Source organism: Camellia sinensis, chromosome 5 (assembly GCF_055761805.1).
Source record: "Camellia sinensis isolate YWXY chromosome 5, ASM5576180v1, whole genome shotgun sequence".
Lineage (NCBI taxonomy): Eukaryota > Viridiplantae > Streptophyta > Magnoliopsida > Ericales > Theaceae > Camellia > Camellia sinensis.
This window is the reverse complement of record NC_138965.1, coordinates 44,101,259-44,118,067: the sequence shown is the minus strand read 5'-3', so window position 1 is coordinate 44,118,067 and position 16,809 is coordinate 44,101,259. Positions and strand designations below refer to the sequence as shown.

Below are 16,809 nucleotides of genomic sequence, written 5' to 3'. Positions count from 1 at the left end.
CCAAATCAATATGCAAGATAGGTCAAAAGCCAATGCAAGATTGGGGAAAATAAAGCAAGAAACTCACCCTTGAAGAACACTTCAAGAACAGTTGGTCCAGCCACTCTTTTCTGACCAAAATCAGTCCAAAACCTTAAGAATCAACCCTCAATGTCTCTCAAACTCGAAGCAAGGTGTGGTAGTGTGTGTCTTAGTGCAAAACTAAGGTAAAAATGCACTTTTAGGCCACAAAACACACACAAGGGAGGAGAGAGAGTAAAATATAGAGAGAGAGGGTGTATATATCAGGTATATATATGTATAAGCTCTGGTTTTTCTTTCAAAACCACCAACCCTTGACAATGGGAGAAGAGGGGTCCTTATATAGGCAAAGGGAAATGGTTTAAGCTTCTCAAAGAAGCTAAGTGAAAGGGGCAAAGGGGGCAAAGGAGTCAAGGCTTCTTGAGGAAGCTAGGACAGCTGGCCAAGCTTCCTCAAGAAGCTTGGCCAAAGGGTTCAACCTTCTTGAAGGAAAAGGGGTGCAAAGGCTCAAAACAGTCACTTCATGCACGGGGAGGAGTGTTGGTGCATTCCAGCTGGCACAGCTGGCATGCACCAAGTCTGAAGGGTGCAAAAGGGTCACACCGGCTAGCAAAAAAGGTCACCGGCCAAAACAAAGTGCCGGTCGGCAAAATATAGTGCCGACCGGCCATTGGTTTTAAGAAACCACTGCTGGTGGCACCAATAAACGGCCGGTGATGCAAAGAGGAGGCCGATGGGGTGCGGGGATGGCCAACAAGCCATTCCCTGCCCCTTAAAGCAAAAGCACAAGTGTTTGGTGCAAAACCAGACACCGAAAAGTCGAGTCGAGAGATCCTGAGGCGAGGCGCGCCGCGGAGACCTCCGGGAACTCGAGACGAGCACAAGCACGGATGATCACCGAGTGTTCCAACGGTGACGTCCAAGTCTTGAGGACGGTCAAAAATGGGATGTCTACATCTGTCCATGAAAAACTTACTCTATTTGTTAGCAATTTGTTGTTCAAAAACCTGTTTTGTTTTCACCTACAACTACAATGTTGTTGAAAGAAAGCAACAAATTAACAAATTAATCACAAATCTGTTTTCACCAAAACCTGCTCTGTCCATGAAGAAACTACTCAATTTGTTAACAATATGTTGTTGAAAAGCCTGTTATGTTTTGACCCACAATTAGAATTCAATTTATTGAAAGCAACAAATTAACCAAAACCTACTTAAAAAATAATATGACCACATAATTAACCAACACTTGCTTCCTTTAAATTTCAAAATGCTTCAAAATGGCAACATAACCTGCTTACAAAAATAAGATGACAACATTTATCCAATTCAACTTTCACTCATAATTAACCAAAGCTTGCTTCATTTACAAATGAAGGCAAACAAAATCTACAAATTGTAGCCAACGCAAATGAAACCTAACTCTCCAAACTTTACAAATAATAGTCATCAAATAATTGATTTGGCACTAAAAAAGAAATGGGGCATTTGGATCCGCATCTATATTGAAGTCAATAAATTTTGAAGCTAGTGTCGAACTTTGACTGCTTATATTCATTCCTGCTTGAGTATGAGATGTGCTTTCACTATTGTCCACCATTTGCATTGGGTAACCCCTGCATATAAAAACAAAGTACGTATTACAAATATTGTCCACAAACATATTGAGTAATATGAAATTTAATGGATGTAAAAAGGATTTGTACTCATATCTTCAACACATACCAATACATACATACTCTCTTGCGTGCCATCCATGCAAGGAAAGTAGTAAGAGTGAGATTGCGGCACCTTATGATGAAATAGTACCAACATGCGATTAATAATTTGACAGATTAAAATAAAAACAAACAAAATCAATATAATTATGAGAATACATACCGGATGGTACACAGTGTCTTGCATGCCTTACGTAGAATCAAAGTTTAAGTTACGAGGTTCACCTTGGCGCACCTTACAACCTTATAGTAACAGACATTGGTTAATAATTTAGGTTAAAATTTTTTTGAAATTTACATATCAAACGAAATGAAAACTTTACCTGTGCATTCGTTGCCTTTTTATTCTTTCCCTTCAACCGATTCACGATTTCATCGACTTTGATAACCTTTTATTTGGTACATAGACGGCCTCTTCGGCGAGCAACCAAAGAACTAAGCACCCTGCAAACCATGCTTGCTTTTGTAGTACTGCGACCAGGCGAACTTTTCGGGGAAATATTAGAAGGTGGTACAGTAGTAGAAGGTGGTACACTACTACTACGTGGCACATTACTCGTACAACCCGATGTTTCTTTTCTCACTCTATCCTTGATTTCCTTCAACCCAAGTTGAATCACTTCGTGTTTACCATCATCATTGGTAGCAAGTTCTAGAATTTCATCCAACATCTTGTGATACGCATCATGCAACTTTGCATTGATAGCAGCCCCGGAGTTAGTACATGTGGTTGGAATACATGTGTACCATCGTTCCAAATCTTTTCTCCATCTCTCCACAATGTATTTATTTGGAACCTCTTAGATGCACCTCTTAATGAGCACACTAAATGAATGGGTACACATAATGCCCCTAAACTTAAACCACCAACACATACATTGGATCTCATATTCAGTTGAATTGCAATAGACAACAAATTCCACCTTCTCCATCTTCTCACTAACTAGAACAACCTCCTTCACATGATAGGTACAAATTGATCCCTCCTCTTTCACAAGAGTCACATGATAGTATAGTAGACGCTTCAATTCTGCTTAGACCTCTTTAAATTTTGCATTTGTGTAGGCTTCACGAAATTGCTTCTCAAAACGATACACCGTTAAACAATTATACAATTTGTTACAAGATTTAAAGTCTGCTTTGGTCTCCTTCTCTATCTTACTTCTCAAGGCATTGTCATACTGCTCAACAAATTGCTTTAAAGTAGTCTTTGAGTTTACATATCCATCAAAAAATGCATTCATGCTCTCACTTCGTTGTGTAACTGACATGCTAGCCCAAAAAATGTCTTTCACATAGGCATGAATCCACCCATGTCACTGATCGTATAATACCCCCAACCATTCATTATTATAAAGACTGAACTTTGCAAGCATTGCTTGCTATTCTTCATCAAATTCACTTTTTGTGTAACTATCATAAACTGCATTTTGCAAAGCGAACTTTATAGATTCATATTGGGAATATCCTCTCAATTTCTCCGGAATTTTCTTCATTATATGCCATAAGCACCATCGATGTCGAGATTGTGGGAATACAATTTCTATGGCATTTTGTATAGCTCTGCACTGGTAAGTTATTATGGCTTTTGTGTAAGCATTTGACATGCAACTTAACCATTCTCTAAATAGCCAAACAAATGTCTCTGTGTTCTCATTACATAACAGCTCACAACCAAACAAAATTGATTATCCATGATGATTAACTCCTACAAACAGAGCAAACAGCATATCATATTTGTTTGTTAGACAGGTTGTGTCAAATGAGACAATATCCCCAAATGCTTTATAAGCTGCCCTACTCATTGCATCTGCCCAAAACAAGTTTCATATGCAACCATCTTCATTTAAGTCAATTGCAGAATAGAAGTTAGAATTTTGTTGTTGCATGTTATGAAAATAAAGTGTAAGAGAATCAACATCTCCTACCACAAGTCTCAATTTTCTAGCATTCTCAATATGATTCATTGCATCTCGTTCATCAAATGTTAATGCCTCATATTCCCCCGCTTCAACAACTATAGAATGAAAATTCCTAGCCACCCCTATCCCTGCTGCATCATTTATTTCTAGTCTCATCACAGGAGTAAGAATCCTCTTATTCATTGCAAAATGTCGTGAGTCATTAGGAATCAAGTCATGAGTATGCTCAAGCACAACTGTGGTTAACTTATATCTTCCATTCTTTTGTAGACTAGCTCTTACCCTTGCTTTACATTCAATTTTTGATGACAAAGATGGTTCTAGGGGATTTACTTCTGATCTTTTTATTCTCTTCCGTACCCGAGTACATTCAATTCCAAAGTATTTTACCTCCATATCATCTCCAATATTCTGTGTTGAATAAGCTATAGAAAATCCAAGGTGTTTTGCATGTTTAGCATAAAACTCGTACATTTCTTGCTTTGAGGTAAAAGGCATACCCTTCTTTGGTTCTTCAACTTCACCACTCTCATTTAATGAAAGATTGTTCTCCGGTTCTTCTTCCTCAATCTCATTGAATGATGTATTGTTTTAATCAATGTCCATTGTAGCTTAAAACTGAAATATAGATTCACAATGAGAAAGAGGATACAATCCTAACTAATTCCAAACCTTTATGTACTCAGTACAGCAAAATCCAATCAATGCACTTTTATTTGAAAATAAATCAACTAAAAAGCAGCCGAAGTAGGAACCATGAATACATGTTTGCAACTAAAAATTGAAAGTGTACAAACAACCAAATCAGGTAAAAACTTAAAACTTAAAATAACATTCCTTGTCCAAAAGTCCAATAAAGAACAAAATTTTCTTGTCCAAAGATCACATTTTAAAAAATTAAAAAGAAAAAAGAAAAACTCTCCTTGTCTAAAAGCTTGTAATAGTAAAGGCTATGAATAGCCCCAAAATTTAATTATTAGAATAAAAGAAAAAAAATTACATTATAATAAAGTTATAATGTAGGAAATTATAAAATATTATTTAAATGTTAAAGAAGGCCTCTTATTAAGATTTTACCTTAACCCCCATTGAAGGTTGGGCCATCCTTACATGCATTCTACTTGTATCTGCATCTTGGTGACATATGGTGGAACCACAAAGCCCTACTGAACTACATGCATGTTTTAGACAAGGAAGTTGAAATAGATCAATCATAATGGAGACAATAAACTTGTTTAGTGAATAGTTTTTGACAACTATTATTAGGAAATTTTTTTAAAAACGAACTATCTTATAGGAAAACACAAACAAACAAAGCACATATGCCCAGATGCCCAGATGCATTTTTAAAAACAATATCAAACATTTACTAATGGTTGATGCAGTCAACCATCCAAATATGAGGTTCTGATATTAAACTCTACCATGATTTGTTTCAAACTCTAAATTTGTTTCAAGATTTCTTCCACAAAATCTCTATTTGTTTCAAGATTTCTCTCACAAATTTCAGATCATTAATCAATATGTTTGTAAACCTCAACTATCCCAGACCATTACTCCACCATTGCAACATAAGCAAATTGTCGAACACCTTGAGAGCAGAAAATTCAGGGCTTACATTCCAACATCACATAGGCATATATATATATATATATATATATACATATTACACAAGAGGGTAAGGAGGAGTTGAAGTTGAAGACACACATACCAGTGAGTTGAAGTCACACACAGGCAAAATGCAATTCACAAACAGGTCGATGGTTAGCGACGACAAAAGGATAATTTTGGTGGTCGTCGGTGGTCACCCAAGTCGATAGTCAGCAGCACCAACCAGGTCGGTGATTAGCAATGGCACACAAGTTGGCCAGTAGGTCACAAGCTACAGTTTTGTCATCCTCTCTCTCTACTACCACTTCGTCTCTGTTTTCCTCTCTATTCTCGCTTTGTCTTTATTTTTGGAAATCAAATGCATGTTTGCATGAAGGTGTGCGACTGGGCGAAATAGAAGACAACCCCTTGCCAACTCATTTGGGCCATTCAAGCTTAATGAAATTCGGGCTATGTAGCGGCACTGTTTGTTTTAACGAACGCGTGGGTTCATAAGATGTCAAACAATTCAGGCCATTAGGGGTAGCAAATTTCGAGCTACCCAGCATTATTGTAAGTTTTTTATTTTTTTCAATTTACTCCTAAAGTTAGCTTTCGTTCAAACCTAGATAGAAAACATCATGTTAACTATCACATAACATAAAATTAGAGTTTAGATTTGTGTCAGATGTGTGAGTCATAAATAATAAAATATTTGTATGCAACGTGACTGTTAATGTGTCATGTTTTGTTTAATTTTGGAAGCAAGTTAGCTTTTTAGTAAATTGGAAAAATTTTGAAACATAAAGGGTCAAAGTAAGAAAATAACCAAACATAAGAGGGGCAAAGTGTAATTTACCCTAAAAGTAAATATTTCTAAATTAAAAAAGTAAACTAGATACTCGCTTAAATGAATACCTAATTTTTAAATATTAGTACTTTATAATATAAGATTACAGTGTCCATTCTAAACATTCTTGAGCGTATGTGTATTTAATACTAATAATTTAAAAAATAACAATTTTTTTATAAACATATTCTAACCATACTTATATCTTACTTTTTTAAGTTTGTCGCAGTATCATATCTTATATCCATACTTCTTAGGTAATGATATACATATATATAAATACAAATATTGTATACGTAATTACATGGATGAATTTGAATTCATCATTTTTACAAGAAGAATACATAGGAGGCATTTGGTGAGAAGTCCCATTCGAGGAAGTTATTTAAGCTTACGTTCTAACTAGTTTTTTTTTTTAGAGTGTTACTAATAACACCCCAAGATTTGTTTTAAACCTTACATCTTTTATTTTTTTATTATAATTTTATCCTAACACAAAATTTCATTTTTGTCCCTAATCTTAACTTCCCAAAACCCTAACCCTCCACTACATCTCTGCTAGCATATTCTGATGATTCTCCTCATCTCATTTCATTGCATTTTGCCACCGTCTACCCCTCCTCAACCTCTCTTTGTTCTTCATCCACCACCTCTCTATCCATCAGCTCATCTTTACCAACTGCCGTTATAGCCAAGCTCTATCATCTCTCTCTTTTTCTCTCTCTTAACCAATTGATCATCGATTAAGATTCGTTATTTCATTCTTTTTGTAGCTAAGTTTTCGTATGGAATGAGATTGTAGCACCTGGTTTGAAAAGGGATACATAGAGAGAGAGAGAGAGAGAGAGAGAGAACACAATTGTAGCATCTAGTTTGGAAAACCAGTGTTGAAAAAAAAGGTGTTAGTTTGGACATATATCATCAAACATTGGTGGTTCAGTCATAGACAACCGAACTAGATATGTGCAATGTAGACTACCAAACAAATAGTAGCAGTTCAGACATACGCCACTAAACAAATGATAGTGGTTCGATCATAGACTACTGAACCAGATCTGGACAGATTCCAAAAATGGGGTGGTGGTCACGAATGGAGGTTTTAGGAAAGCCATCGGAGATACGACTTAGGTGGCGATGAAGAGGGATGGAATGGTGGTGTGGCTAAAAAGGGCATTGGACAGTTGGCAAGGGCCACCAGAGATGGTGTCGGCGGCAAGAAATGAGAGTTATTGGTGGAAAGCTTGTGGTAATGGTGGGGGTTCAAATACAGGGGTACTTTTGGGATTATGGGGGGTGTCCAAAGAAAAATAAGATCGGGAGGAACTTTGGTGATGAGGTTTCAAAGAAGTGGGAGGTACAAAGTATTAAGGGCCAAAATGACACTTGACTTGTACTTTGGGGATAAAAAATGTAATCAATCCTAATTTATATTTAGAAAGTGGTTACTGTAATTATATTAAAATTATGAGATTAATTATATTTTTTTTATACCCTAGGAGAAGTCAATGTAATTTATCCTAAAATTTATATTCTCTAGTTCTATCATAGCTATTATAATTCTCTTCACATAAAGTTTTTTAAACATTTTTTATTTAACGGTTTATTAAAATAACTTTATATTTTCATGTAATCTCTCAATTTTTTACTAATACCTTTAAATTCTTACTTTTTATACATTTAACCTGATTAAAGTCTCCTATTTTAATTTTTCTTAATTTAGTAAGTTTATAAATATTAACTTAATCTGATTAAAGTCTCCTATTTTAATTTTTCTCAATTCAATAAGTTTATAAATGTAAATTTATTCATATTTATTTACTATCTAATATAGTACAAAAATCATTGTAATTTTTTGGCTTAACATTTGTAATTGTTCTTCTAACGTGCTTACTAGTCAACTTGTAATTGATAAAATCTTTCTTAAGAGCTAAATATCCTTACCTTTTTTCTTTAGATCCATATCCATTTAAATTTTTTTTATTACAATTTTGTCTTAATATCAATTTTCAACTTTTTTTTCCATCCTTATCTTCCCAAACCTTAACCCAACCTTAATCCTATACAAACTTCGTAGCTTCTGGCAAAACCCTTCCACCTACCACCCCTATCCCTCGTTCTCCCACATCGACAACCCCTTTATCCACGACAACACTCATTTCTTTTGTGGTGACTCCCTCACTAAGGGATGTAATCGGTTTGACTCTTTTGGTATTTAGGTGAAATTTCCCATAGAACTAATGTTGTCAGTTTTATTATTTTGAGTACCGATACAGACTGCTTCTTCTATCAAACCACACCAATTGAAACAGTTTGGTTCGGTACGGTTTGATCAGTCTAAGACTTTTCAAATTTGACCAACCTTTTAAAGTTATAGAAGTTATAGTATATTCACTAATGCCATTTGTCCACCACTCCAAACGTATCTAATCCGTCTATTTAATAAATACTTGTCAATTCTAGGATTAACAAAAATACAAACAAAAAAGTAAATAAATAAATACTAAGGCTTTAAGAATAGTGAGTTAGAATTAAAATTATATATAATAAGGCTTACTAACTTTGGTTATAGGGATGATAAGGTTAACTAATTGGGGTTAATAATTTATTATACTTATTAATATCATTATATTATTGGATTATATATATATATATATATATTATAAATATAATACATGTTGAAGAAGTCGGTTTCCATTTAGTTCAGTGCACAAGATACTTAAACCAGTACTGAATCAAAAATTGAAAAAATAAAACTAAAAAATTACATAAACCAATTCTTGCTAAAAAAAATAGACTAAATATGACCAGTTCGTCCGATTCAATCAGTTTGGTTGATTTTTTCGGTTGTTCTTACATTTCTATACTTCACCATCGCAAGCCCTACCCCATTGTCTCCTATCGGTGATGGTTTTTCTCAACCCTACTATTTTTCATTAGGACAAATTACAAATGCACCCCCTGAGATTTGATTAAAATACGAATCACCCCCTGTGATTTTGGAAATTACATTCCATCCCCTGAGGCTTCTAGTTTCATAACAAATTGCCCATTTTATTAATAAATCATCATGTCAATTAACAGTTTTTAATGATGTTAGAAATACGCTTCAATTAATAATTTAGGTAATTTTATTCTTGTATAGGAGAGCAATTATGAATTTCAATTTTTAGTTAATTCAGTTAAATAAAAAATACTAACAATGAAGTATTTGTAATTTTTCAAACCACAGAGGCAATCTGTACTTTAAGTGAACCTCAGGGGGTGTATTTGTAATTTACCCTTTTCATTGTCGTGATGTCCACCCTTGCAACCCCGACCTTCATGATCGTGCCACCTATTCTCCACGACTCCTCTCATATTTTTATGAGCACCCCAGTCTCTCGCTTTGCCTCCATGACCACCCTTACAGTCGTTCAGATAACCAAATCCAAAAAAAAGGTTGTTTTACAATAATATGTAGTTGAACAAAAGAGAACTATCCAAACATAGCCGATTGGAGTTGAACAAAGGGCACTTGTTTAGTTGTAAAGCACTAGATAGATTCAAAAGGTTTGGCTCTGTATAGCTGAATGAGGTTGTAGTATCACTACAAGAAAAGTGGGTTTATGAGACGGAACTATTTACGACGGCACACTTGCCGTCTCAAAAGTTCACTTTTTGCGACGGCAGAAAATGCCGTCTCAAAAAAATAGAGTATTTGCGACGGCACCATTTGCCGTCTCATTCGTCGCAAATGCTCTCATTTTTTGAGACAGCAAATTGTGCCGTCGCAAATGCTCTGCTTTTTTGAGACGGCAAATAGTGCCGTCGCAAATACTCTATTTTTTTGAGACGGTATTTTCTGCTGTCGCAAAAAGTGACTTTCGTGTTTTTTTTTTTTAGTGAATATTTTTAAAATTTTAAATATTTTTTTTAGATGCACCTTACTTAGATGTATCTAAAAAAAAATTATGAAAAAATATTTTTAAAAATTAATAAATACATAAAAATATAAAAAAATGTATTGAATTATTGTATTTTTAGTATTTAGTGAATTTTTAAAAGATTTTTTTTACAATTTTTTTAATTTTTAGGTGTATTTATGTTAGGTGTGTCTAAAAATTAAAAAAAATACTTAAAATATTAAAAAAATTCAGTAAAAACAATATAACACGGAAAACAAGAAAGTATAATTTTCTCAAAAGAGTTTTTGGAAAACTCTAATCTAGCATAGTGATTGTGGTTTTGAGACAGCTTCATATATATACAGTCACAAAATGGTTTGAATAAATTCAACGATATTTTTTTGTCGCAAAAAAAATTTAAAAAAAACAATGTCGTCTTACTCTTTTGATATAACATTTCTCTTTTCATTCATTTTTTCATCTTCCTGTCTCTCTGTCTCTATCTCTCTGTCTCTTCTCTTTATCTCTTTCACTCATCACTCTTCTTTCTCTGTCTGTCTGTTTCTCTCTGTGCCTCTCGCCTATCTCTCTTCTCTCTATCTCTCTCATCTGTTTTCTCTCTCTGTCTCTCTCGCTCATCTCTCTTCTCTCTATCTCTCTCATTTCTTTTCTCTCTCTCTCTCTTATCTTTCTCTCTCTCTCTATCTCTCCTACCCATTTCTCTTCTCTCTCTGTCTCTCTCTTTTTTTGTGTCTCTCTCTCGCACATCTCTTTTCGCTCTATTTCTTTTTTTTTGTCTATCTCTCGCTCATCTCTTGTTTCTCTCTTTTTCTATCTCTCCCTCTATCTCTCTCTCTCTTTCTCTCTCTATCTCTTTTTCTGTCTATCTCTCTCTCCCTATCTCTCTCTCACTCATCATTCTTCTCTCTCTCTCTCTCTCTACTTGTTTATTTGTCTATTTCTCTCTCACTATGTTCGCCTTGCTCACTCTCTTACTCCCATCTTCTCTATTTATCGAGCTCCTTCTTGATTTATCGATCCACTATAAACGGCGCCGTCTTACTCTTTTGAACATTTATCTTTTCACCAATTTTTTCGTCTTCCTATCTCTCTGTCTCTGTCTCTGTCTCTCTTCTCTTTCTCTTTCTTACTCATCACTCTTCTATGTCTGTCTATCTGTCTCTCCATTTCTCTATGTATCTCCACCACCACCACCACCACCACCACCATCATCTCTTATCCACTACCTTCACCACTACTGCCGCTTCCTCTCCTCTACCACAAAATATTACCTCTCCCCTCTCTCTCACTCATCACTCTTCTCTGTCTGTCAGTTTTTGTCTCTGTCTCTGTCACTTTCTCTTTCTCTCTTTGTCTCTCACTCATCTCTCTTCTCTTTATCTCTCTCATCTCTCTATCTCTCTTCTCTCTCGCTCACTTATCTTCTCTCTATCTCTCTCTCTGTCTCTCTCGCTCATCTTTATTCTCTCTTCGTCTCTCTTTTTTTCTATGTCTTTCTCTCGATCATCTCTTTTCGCTCTCTTTCTCTCTCTCTTTGTCTATCACTCGCTCATCTCTTGTTTCTCTCTATTTTTCTATATGTCTCTCCCTCTCTATAGCTCTTTCTCTCTTTGTCTCTCTCTCACTTACCACTCTTCTCTCTCTCTTTCCCTCTTTGTGTCTGTTTGTCTGTCTCTCACTCTTCTCTCTCTCTCTCTATGTGTCTATCTGTCTGTTTGTCTCTCTCCCCCATTGTGTTCACCTTGCTCACTCTCTCCATCATCTCTTCTCTATTTACCGAGCTCTCCACTACAAGAAAATGCACTTTTAGCGACCACTTTGTCTCTCTCTCGCTCATCATTGTCTCTGTCTGTCTATCTATCTCTCTCTTTCTCTCTATCTCTCTTCTCTATCTGTCTCTCACTCATCTCTCTCTCACCACCCATCTTCTCTACCACATTCACCACTACTGCAAATGCAATTCCACTACTACCACTGTTGTCACTCAACCTCTACAACTATCATTACTACCACCATAGCTACCACTCCACTACCACCACCACTACTACCATTATCTCTCATCCACAATCGCTATTCTATCTCCTCTACAACTACCACAACTTCACCACTTATCTCCTTCACCATCACTACCACCACCACTATCACCTCTTATCCACCACTTTCACCACTACTGCCACTTACCATCCTCTACCACAAAAAATTAGTTATTGATTTTTAGTAACAAAAAAAAAAATGGGTCGCAAAATTTTTTTTTTCATTGACTACAAAAAATTAACTTTATTTTAATAGAAAATATTATCCCTACTTCTACCAAATAAAAAAAGAATAATAATTTTTTATTCATTAAAATAATATATGAAACAAATAAATTTTCAATCTTATTAAATGAAAAAAAAAATTCATTAACTATAAAAAAAAATTATTTTAATAAAAAATAATTTTTTTTGGCAACAGCATCCTCCGTTGCAAAAAAAAAAAGTCATTTTATTATTTAAATATTCATTTGTAATGAAAATAAAAATAAAAAAATCATTTGTAATCTCTTCCAATATTCATTTGTAATGAAAATCAAAAAAAAAAATCATTTGTAATCCCCCCTCTTTCCATTCCCGCTCGGGTTTCCCCCCACCCCAAACCCAAAATCCCCAATCTCTTGAACCAAAATCCCCAATCTCAAAATCTCTAATCTCTTCTTACGTCTCTCTCTCTCTCTCTCTCTCCGTCTCAATTTGTTTCAGATGCTGATTCGGATGATTCACGGTCTAGGAGGAAGAGGAAGAGGAAGAGGAAGAGGAAGAGCGCACGAGTTCTAGGCGTAGAAGTAGGAAATCGATGGCTTCATCTACGGATTCCATGGACAACACTTTCAGAGCTCGAGTCCAGAAGATATTCGGGTCTCTCTCATCATCATCATCATCGCTAAGCCCTCCGTGGTCTCTCACCGACGGCGAGGTCGAGAAGAGAGAGTGGCGACGACCCTCCTCCGCCAAAGACGACGACCAAACCCCCATTTCTTTCTCTTTCGATGGCCTTGCTTGTAGGGTTGTAGTGTTGTAGGGTTCCGCCATAAAAGGAGGTAGATCGAAAACAGAGAGCAAAAGGACTGATAGCAAGTAAGCTTTGTTTGCCTTGTTGTTTTTGGAGTTTTTAGATCTGAGATCTATTATGCGTGTGATTCAAAGTGTGTTTTTTTGGTATTAAAGATCGATTTTTTTGTTGTTAGGCTTTCGGTGAAGAGAGGTGCTCCGAGCGAGAGTGTTTTTGTCGCCGCCGTGAGTGTTTTCACCTCATTTGTTTTACAGATTTTTGATTTGTGGATTTTGTTCAAGTTTAATTTCGGGTTGGCTCTGGTTGCCCTCCTCTGTCTATGAACTGGACCGAAACTAATTCAGGCTGGTGAATTTCTTCCTAAGCTTGACCCAAAGACTTGAAAATTTTGTCCAGTCCCAATTTTTTTTTAGGCTGTGCTCAACCTACCCAAGTTGCAATCGTATTTAGCACAAAATGTATGCAAAAGATGTGTGGATCCAAGTTAGGGATGTTATGTTTTTAAACCACTAATGAAGAAAGAGGAGAGAGAGAAGGGAAAAAAGTAGAGAATAAAAAAGAAAAAGGGGGAAGGCATGGAGGAAATTTGGTCAAAAGCCACTTCTTCCATAGCGCGCGCGCGCACACACACACACACAAAAAAGGAGCTTTGTAATTGTTGGAGCATAACATAATGTGGTAAATACCTCCCCTGTTACCTTGAGAATGACAATTGCACCTGTACTCTTAATGCAATGTACGTAAGAATGCCATTCTATAATTTTTCTTTTTGAATAGATAGAATACTATTCTATAAATAATTTTGATAAATAGCTCGGGTTATGTTATATTCTGTACTCTCTAGTCCATGAGGCATTGGTAGCTAAATGTTTAAATATAATTTCTTGAAAACACATCCAGTTTATATTGAGTTATTAGTATTCTTATCTAGTGCATGTTTCCCTTCATTTAATTGTTTTGCAATAATATAGAGGTATATTGAAGATGACAAGAATGCTTTTTATTTCCGTATCTCACGAAGAATGGAATTTATGACTTTTGGAATTGGTTTGATGATCGGACCTAGTAATTGTGACCCTAGTGGTGGTTTTCATATAGCAAAACTCTTGTTTATTTCTCTACTATAGGTTGTTACGTAATGAATGCAAAGTGACACTGTATATTTGATCTGTTCTAAGGTATCCTCTTGGACATGTGATTGGTGGAACTGTTTACCCTGGATTGACATTGACAGCTGGCACCATGTGGTGGTGTGTATTTGAGATTGAGACTAGAGATTAAGAACATTAATTTTCTGTGTTCCTTGTTACCAGATTAGTGAACTCTGTACATCTGGTTTTCCTTTATTATAAACAATCAGAAGGGTGAATTTGAGTGAGTCCTGCTGCATTAGTTATTGCTGAGACTTTACTTTCTGATGGCAGGATACTGAATTCTTTGAATATTCCTCTATCTGTGGAAACTGTTTGTGTATTTATGGCTCCAGTATTCTCTGCTATTGCTGCATGGGCAACCTACCTTCTCACAAAGGTTCATGTTCTATTTTTATTTTTGTTTTGGAACATGTATTTCTAGAACCTAGGACTCGTTATGTATTATGTTTAATGTGAGTTTTCTGCAAACTGAGATTTCTCAATCTTGTCCAATACCCCAACACGCAGGAAGTTAAGGGTGCGGGTGCTGGACTGACTGCAGCAGTTCTTTTAGCCATGGTAAATTATATACAGGGTAGTTGTACCTTTATTTTCTATTCATTTTATGAAATTTTGAAACTTTGAGCAGCATTCTAACATGTAAAATGCAACTTATGTTATATCGAATCACGTGGTTATGTTTCATTAGTTCAGACTTTGATTTGATAAAAAACAATTTATCATTATTTCACTAGGATTGTCTTTCTTTTTCCTTTCTTAACTTTTTTTTTTATTACTTTCTAAAATAGATATTTTTTGTCACACTTCTTTCCTAATATATAGAATGTGGAAAATATTTTCTTATTATTTTGATATAATAAATTATAGATGAATTGGTAACATAATAAATGAAGAAATTGTTAATTTTTCCATGCATAATAAAGAAACACACACAAACATATACTTGTTGCTGCATTCCTGCCATATTGGGTCTTCAATTTTGAAAATTGTCGTGTAACATGTCTGTATCTTTATATATCTTCTTGAATGTGCATGTTTTTTTGAGTGTCTAGCATTGTCAAATTATAGACATATTTGAAATTTGAACTTGATATTTTTCTCAGCTTCTAGTGATATTTAGTAGGCTTTTTCCATTTCAGTCAGAAGCAGAGAAGATGCTGCAAAACTCATAATTGGCTTTATTGTTCCTAGTCCAATTTGATTCGTTTCCACTATAATTGTCTAGTAGTTACATTATAATCACATTCGATCAAGTACAGTTTTGAGTGTTGTTTTCTTGTTTTGTTCCATATGATATAATATAATATTTGAAGATGTGGCGTGGTGGTATTTGGCAATATTGCAGATAGGACAAGCATGTAGGCCAGTGGTAAAGGGTTTGGGAATGCGGGGTTCGGTCAAAGCTCTAGGAAGAGGATACGAGTACATAATGGGGGTTGTCATCTTTGTACCTATTACTGTGTTGGCGTGGTTCCCATTAGTCACAGAATTCCAGACCAGGTTGCTATTCAACCAAGCTTTCAGCCGAGGGCTTCAGATTCAACGCATTCTCGCTGGTGGGAAGAAGCAGAAGCAGAAGTAATTAAGTACAAGTAAAATACTTTCTGCACACAATTTGATTTGTGGAGAGAGAGAGAGAGAGAGATGCATGATTGCAATGTCAAGTTTACTCAATTGTATATTGATCTCCTCCACTTTCTTCTTCTTCTTCATATCAGCTATACTGGAAATGAATTTTAATTCTCTTTGGTCTGTGTTGTCATCTCTCTCCTCTCTTCTCTCTTTCTCTCTCTCTCTCTCTCACACAACATGCTTGAATTGGGCTTTTTCATTCATTACCCATGTATAGTGAATATATCGTGTATCCTTCCAGTTAGAACCTGTAACAAAATCATGTATTTAAACATTATATATGTATTATGGAACATTATGTAGTGGGATAATTTTGTTGATGTGTAATTATATAAATGGAAAAATATTTTATTATGAAGAAATTGTTATTTTTATATTATTATGGAGAAATTTTAATATTTTTAATATTTTTATCGTAGGATGTGTTTTTCTTTTTTGCGACGGCATTACACCGTCGCAAAAAATAGAAAATTTTAATATTTTTATTAATTTTGTTACGGGTTTTACTTTTTGCGACGACATTATACTGTCGCAAAAAAAAGAAATTTTATTATTTAAAATAGAAATTTTTTTATTTTTTAATACTTTTTGCGACGGCACCACACCGTCGCAAAAAATAGTGTTTTGCCGTGGCAAAAAAAGACTATTAGCGACGGTATTTTTGCCGTCTCAAATAACATTTTTAGCGATGGTAAAATAGTGTCGTCGCAAAAAAGTCCAGAAATTTCAAACGTTATTAGCAACTGCACAGTACCGTCGCAAAAAGGCAAAAATGCCGTCGCGCAAAAACTCTCTTGCAACCCCTGCATTTGCGACCCCCTCTGGCCGTCGCAAAAAGTCATTTTGCCGTCGCAAAAAGTATTAGCGACGGCATTAGGAGTAATAGCGACGGTATTTTACCGTCGCAAAAAGTCAATTTTTTTGTAGTGTATTGGCAGCTAAAGTGTGAGGTTAAAGAGAAAGATCAATA

General features: G+C 35.3%; 2 protein-coding genes across 2 annotated transcripts; one reads left to right on the top strand and one right to left on the bottom strand.

Moving 5' to 3' along the window:
* Positions 1-3,564: 3,564 nt before the first annotated feature.
* Positions 3,565-4,764, bottom strand: LOC145791376 (protein FAR1-RELATED SEQUENCE 5-like). Its single transcript, XM_082871728.1, has 2 exons — positions 4,738-4,764; positions 3,565-4,230 (listed from the first exon to the last, which is right to left on the bottom strand). The coding sequence occupies exons 1-2, from the start codon at positions 4,762-4,764 to the stop codon at positions 3,565-3,567; spliced, it is 693 nt and encodes a 230-aa protein (XP_082727854.1).
* Positions 4,765-7,234: 2,470 nt separating this feature from the next.
* Positions 7,235-15,915, top strand: LOC114261731 (uncharacterized). Its single transcript, XM_082871727.1, has 6 exons — positions 7,235-7,372; positions 12,772-12,938; positions 14,232-14,303; positions 14,478-14,583; positions 14,715-14,765; positions 15,553-15,915. Exons 1-6 carry the CDS (start codon positions 7,235-7,237, stop codon positions 15,787-15,789), a joined length of 771 nt encoding a protein of 256 aa, XP_082727853.1. The 3' UTR covers positions 15,790-15,915.
* The last annotated feature ends 894 nt before the right edge of the window (positions 15,916-16,809 follow it).